The sequence below is a fragment of the Lithobates pipiens genome, unplaced genomic scaffold (assembly GCF_037356315.1).
Source record: "Lithobates pipiens isolate NorthernLeopardFrog02 unplaced genomic scaffold, aLitPip1_a1.2 Scaffold_28, whole genome shotgun sequence".
Classification (NCBI taxonomy): Eukaryota; Metazoa; Chordata; class Amphibia; order Anura; family Ranidae; genus Lithobates; species Lithobates pipiens.
In genome coordinates, this window is record NW_027507789.1 from 67273853 (window position 1) to 67279852 (window position 6000).

A 6000-nucleotide genomic window follows, 5' to 3' on the forward strand; every position below is an offset into this window, starting at 1 on the left:
CCCACACACTTTCAAGTGCCATTGTCATGAAATAATCAATGTTATTAACTTTACCTTTCAGTGGTCATATTGTTATGGCTAATCGGTGTATATAGACAATACTTTTCACATCAGCCCCCTTTATCATGTGTTAAGAGGTATAATATATTTTACAGTAGACAGGCCCTCCAGTATAGAACTCACTTTCAGCATTGGCAGGTCTTACTTCATTATCCGCAGAGCATACAAAAAAGTAATAGGAAGTAAAAACAACTTCTGTACTTATACATAATGGATATATATTTATCCAATCTGGGGACAAATTTTCTTTCCTTCGGAATACTGTTGGAATTGGATCACTTGATATAACCTGAGAACAAATCTCTTATCTCTGCTTCTCTTATAGCAAAAGGATTTGGTGAAGCGCTACACGGAGGCAACAGTGGAGAACAAGCAGCAACTGAACCAAATGGAGTTTGCCAAAAAGGTTTTAGACAAGGTATTATAACATCAGACTTTGTATGTATTATCTCCATTCATATTTGGTTTAACTCACACAGAGTATAGATGACTGGAATGCAGTGGCATCAGTAGGGGGTGGCTTTTGGGGTTATAGCCCCAAATCTGGGGCCCATAGCCCTGAGTCTCTGCGGGGCTCACCAAGGGGAGCGGAGACTCTCCGGGGACCCTTATGTAAGTGGGGGGGCTCTCTGGGTACCCTGATGCAAGGGAGAGGCTCTCTGGGGACCCTGATGCAAGGGGGAGGCTCTCTGGGGACCCTGATGCAAGGGGGAGGCTCTCTGGGGACCCTGATGCAAGGGGGAGGCTCTCTGGGGACCCTGATGCAAGGGGGAGGCTCTCTGGGGATATATACACACACATGTATTACTGTATATACATGTGTATGCCTGCACAAGCATATGACTTGCTTTACTACGCTGCTATGGGCTCTAGTCCCAGATCTTTTGTAGACCTAGAAACTCCCCTGCTGGCATGTGTTACTTAGCAAAGGATAACAATACATATGTGGCTTAATATTATGAGGAAAAACAAAGATTTGCCATCTGCAAACACTGAATGTTAAAAAACAGAATAGGGCCAGTGGCTGTAACATTCAAACTACAGAAAATACTATGTTGTACTGAAACATGGATAAAACAAAATGATATATAGAGAAAATAACCTTTATCAGGAAAACAGCCCTTTTGAAGTGGTTAGAAATACGTATTAAAAAAACAGCTATTGGTAACAAACAACACATAAAAGTTGGGTAAATTTGGCCCCTTTAAGAGAATGTGGCCCCACCCTATATATGTACATTTCTTATACAGATCTGCACATATTATATGGTGCAGTTAAAACAGTTGTAGATTGGATTAAAAATAATCACCTGAAGGCTAAAGTAAAATTTAAGCATACTGTATATAATTGTTCCTTTTCTGTTGCAAGTAATCAGATTTATACTATTTTAATGTTGTTTGTTTCTTCAGTCAGATACTCATGATGGAGTTCAGCTATCAATGCAGCAAAACCTACGCTCTGAGAATACCCTGAGATCAGTCAAGGAATCAGAGAATTTGTCAAAGGAACTGGAAGAGGAGAAAGCAAAGGTGGCACAGGTGCAGCAAAAATTGGAAGAGAACAGGAAGACAATCCTTCTACTAAAGACACAAAGACCTGTGGAGAGGCTGGAGGAAAAGGAAATGGTACAGTATTACAGAGATCCTAAGCTGGAGAGTGAAATAGCAGCAATGAAATCCCAAGCAGACAATACCTTTAAAGAAAGAGGAAATACTCAGTCTGAGATAGACATAGTGAGTAAAAAATTGGCAACTTTGGAAAACCAGAGGAAAAGCAACAAACCACAACTGCTGACCAAAGAAGTTACAGAAATAGAAAAAGACCCAAATCTAGAATCTCAAGCCCAGACCTTGAGAAAAGATATTAAAACCCTCAAAGAAGAAAACAATTCCCTTTCAAAAGAGTTAGAACGCTTCAAAATGGAGGTGCTAGTACTTGAGCAGAAGCAACCTAATGTGAAGGAAAAAGTGGTGCTAAAAGAAGTAGTCAAGCTAGAAAGAAACCCTGAGATGCTAAAGGCAACACGGGCACTGCAGCTACAGATTGACGAGGAGACCTTCCGCAGAAAGTCTCTGCAGGAAAACATTGTGAAACTGAGAAACAGAACAGAAGAGCTAGAAAAACTGATTGAGTCAGTTGAGCCTAAGGTCATAGTAAAGGAAGTAAAGAAGGTAGAACAAGACCCTGAAATCCTGAAAGAGGCAGCCAGGCTTAAAACATTGATCGAAGAAGAAAGAAATAAAAGTATAACCCTGACCCGAGAGTTATCAGAGTTGCAATCCAAGTATGTTGTGGTAGAGAAACAGAAGCCCAAGGTGGAGATTAAAGAAAGGGTCAATGAGGTGTTCTTAGTGCAGCCAGAGACTGAAAAGGAAATTGCTAGATTGAAAGTTGCTCTGCAGGATGTCACATCCAAAAAATCTCTTTATGAAAAGCAACTGGAAACTACCCAAAATGAAGCGTTTATGTTGAAGTCACAAAAACCAGTGGTAGAATATAAGGAAATTGTCCAAGAAGTAGTTAAGTTGGAAAAGAGCCCAGAAGTGATGAAAGAAATAGACAGATTGAGGGGGCAACTGAAAGACCTAGAGTCCACCAACACTAGGTACATAGACCAAAAATCCAAATTGTCCAAAGAGAGGGATGATTGGAGGAAAGAAAGGTCAAAAATAGAGACAAAGGTAGTAAACAAAGAGGTTGTTAAATATGAAAATGACCCTGTGCTAATCAGAGAAGCAGAACGTCTGCGTCAAGAAGTAAGAGATGAATCTCAAAGAAGGAGGGAAATGGAGAGCTTAGTATATGACTTACAAAGCAAGTACATGTTGTTAGAGAGAAGGAAACCAGAAGAGAGAGTTGTGGTGCAAGAGATTGTCCATGTACAGAAAGACCCCAAGTTAACAGAAGATCACCACCGCCTAAGCAGGACACTGGATGAGGAAGTCAGCAATCGGCGTCGCTTGGAGCGTGAGGTTCAACAATTGCGTGCTCTTGTAGAAGAAAAAGAGAGGCTGCTGAATTTCCAGGAAGAAAGAGATAAGAAACTTAATGCAGAAAAAGAACTGCGACAGATAACTATGAGAATTAAAGAGATTGAGGAACGTCCTCCACCTGTGCAAGAAAAGATTGTTATGGAGGAGGTGGTGAAGGTGGAAAAGGATCCAATTTTGGAAAAATCAGCAGCTTCCCTGCGCAGCGATTTGGGTAAGGAAAGAACACAGATGCTAAATATTGAAAGAGAATGTAAGAATCTGCAAATGAAGATAGACATCCTACAGAGAGAAAAATCTCTGGAAAAAACTATCTACAAAGAAGTCATCAGAGTGGAGAAAGATAAGGTACTGGAAAGTGAGAGGGCCAGATTGCGAGAGCTGTGTATCAAAGAGAGAAATGCCAGACAGGACATGGAAGATGAGTCAAGAAGACTAAAAGAAAAGATTGATAGGACAGATGCAACAAAAAAGACATGGTCCAAAGAAGAAGCAGATCTTCAAAAAGCTAGAGCTCAGGCACAGCAAGAAAAGTCGGCAATAGAAAAAGAGTTATTGGAACTAAGGAGACAACAGCAGCAGAAGAGTGTGTTTTTAAGCAAAGAATCTGAACTTCTCACACAAAAGGCAGAGAATGAGCGCCAGAAGAGGATGCAATTGGGTCAGGAACTGTCCCTTCTGGAATCTAAAATTCTTAAGGAAAAGGACAACATATATGAAAAGGAAAGAAACATTAGGGATTTGCAGTCCCGGGTCAATCGTGAAGAACGCAATCAAGAGACACAAATGAGAGAGACCAATGTATCCACAAAAATTTCTATCCTGGATCCGGATACTGGGAAAGAAATGTCGCCATATGAAGCATACAAGAGAGGCATTATAGATCGCAATCAGTACATTCAATTGCAAGAATTAGAGTGTGACTGGGAGGAAATTTCTACAATGGGATCTAGTGGGGAAATTTCTGTCTTATTAGACAAGAAGAGTGGGAAGCAGTATTCTATTGAAGATGCTCTAAGAAGCAAGAAAATCACAAAAGAGGAATTACAAATGTACAGAGATGGCAAAATTCCAATTTCAGAATTTGCCCTTCTTGTGGCTGGAGAAAACAAACCGCAGACTAATTCCATTGGTTCCATAATTGGATCCAAGTCACCAGTAACTTCCCCTAATAGCCAAACCCAAACACGTAGTTTCTTCACCCATAATGCACCTAAAGTATTCCAAGACGATAGCTTTCCTATTGCCGGGGTCTATGACACTACTATTGACAGCAAGTGTACAGTCAGGAGTGCAGTCGCAAGAAAATTAATAGATCCAGCAACGGGTCAAAAGCTTTTGGAAGCTCAAGCAGCTACTGGTGGCATAATTGACATAGTTAGCAAAGATAGGTATTCTGTTAATAAAGCTATAGACAGAGGGGTTATTGACAGCAGTAATCCACAAAACTTATTCAATGCTCAAAAGGCTTTCACAGGTGTGGAGGACCCAGTGACTAAGAAACGGCTGTCTGTAGGAGAAGCTGTGCAGAAGGGACTTATGACTAAAGAAACCGCTTTGCCATATCTGGTGGTCCAATACCTTACTGGAGGCTTGATTGATACCAAAAAGACAGGGAGAATTTCCCTCCCAAATGCAATAGAGCAGGGTATGATCACCAAAGAGTTGGCCACTCTGATACAAGATGAGTCAAATTATGAGAAGAATATCATTGATCCTCTTACCAAAGAGAAAATGAATTACAAAGAAGCCATGGCACGATGCCGAAGAGACCCAGGAAGTGGCCTTCAGCTACTGCAAGCAGCTTCAGAGAGCTATCAGCCTGCGGTTTACCGTCCCGTCAATGTCATGCCATCTTTAACTTCTTACAAATACTAGTTAGAAATGCTTAATTGTAATATTTTTATTCTGCTTTTTCTGTCCATGTATCCCATTTTATTAGTTTGATATTATTTTTATGGGCAACGATAATGTTATATCTGTGGTGTATATTCATTGTCTTCAGTCTGTCAATAAACCGGAAAATTTACCATCTTATACTTTCACATCAAAGACTTTTTTTATTCAGCAATCAGTTGCATAAACTATTTTGACATTACAGCATGTAGACTAAATGTACTGTAAAAAAAAGGTACTATTTTTATTTATTTATAGTTTACTGACCTGTCCCTGGTCTAAGTAATGTCAACAGGTCTCAATGGCTAAACAGCATCTTTGCACATCTCACACTGCAACCATACTGCTGAAAACATCTGCGGTCTCCATGGTGATTAGAACTAGCTTAGAGTGCACTGTAATTAATCAGGAGGGTAGAACCAGTAATATAGGGGTCAGCAACCTTTTTCCACTTAAGGGCCTAATTCAATGTATGTGAATACATGGAGGGCCGCATTCAACTACTAATAAAAGAAGATAATAATCACCCTAACATTGTAATAATAACAATTTATACCAATATAATGCTGCGCTATCCAAATGTAATCAAATGATAATCGTACTAAATCCTAATATTACTGACTGCAGTTAAAGATTGGTGGCGAGATATTCCATTCCTATGTAAAAAATCTAGTGAACATAATAATGAAATCTTAAGCGATTAAAATTGGGATCATATACATTTGGATAGCGCAGCATTATATTGGTATAAAGTCTTATTTGGCATGAGCATATGAGACGTGGTCAATGCTAGCAGCTGTCCTTTAACCACTTCAGCCCCGAAACATTTTGCTGGTCGAAGACCAGACCACTTTTTGCAATTCGGCACTGCGTCGCTTTAACTGACAATTGCGCAGTCATGCGACATGGCTCCAAAACAAAATTGGCGTCCTTTTTTTCCCCACAAATAGAGCTTTCTTTTGGTGGTATTTGATCACCCCTGCGGTTTTTATTTTTTGCGCTATAAACAAAAATAGAGCGACAATTTTGAAAAAAACGCATTATTTTTTACTTT

At 39.8% G+C, this 6000-nt stretch overlaps 1 protein-coding gene across 1 annotated transcript in view; it reads left to right on the forward strand.

The window, feature by feature from the left end:
- EVPL (envoplakin) overlaps window positions 1-5087 on the forward strand; it is a 121697-nt gene extending 116610 nt beyond the window's left edge. Inside the window, exons 21-22 of the mRNA XM_077459357.1 lie at window positions 386-478; window positions 1470-5087. Coding sequence (XP_077315483.1) covers window positions 386-478; window positions 1470-4928 — 3552 coding nt within the window. The 3' untranslated portion in view covers window positions 4929-5087. The remainder of the gene's footprint in view (window positions 1-385; window positions 479-1469) is intronic.
- Window positions 5088-6000: the final 913 nt, after the last annotated feature.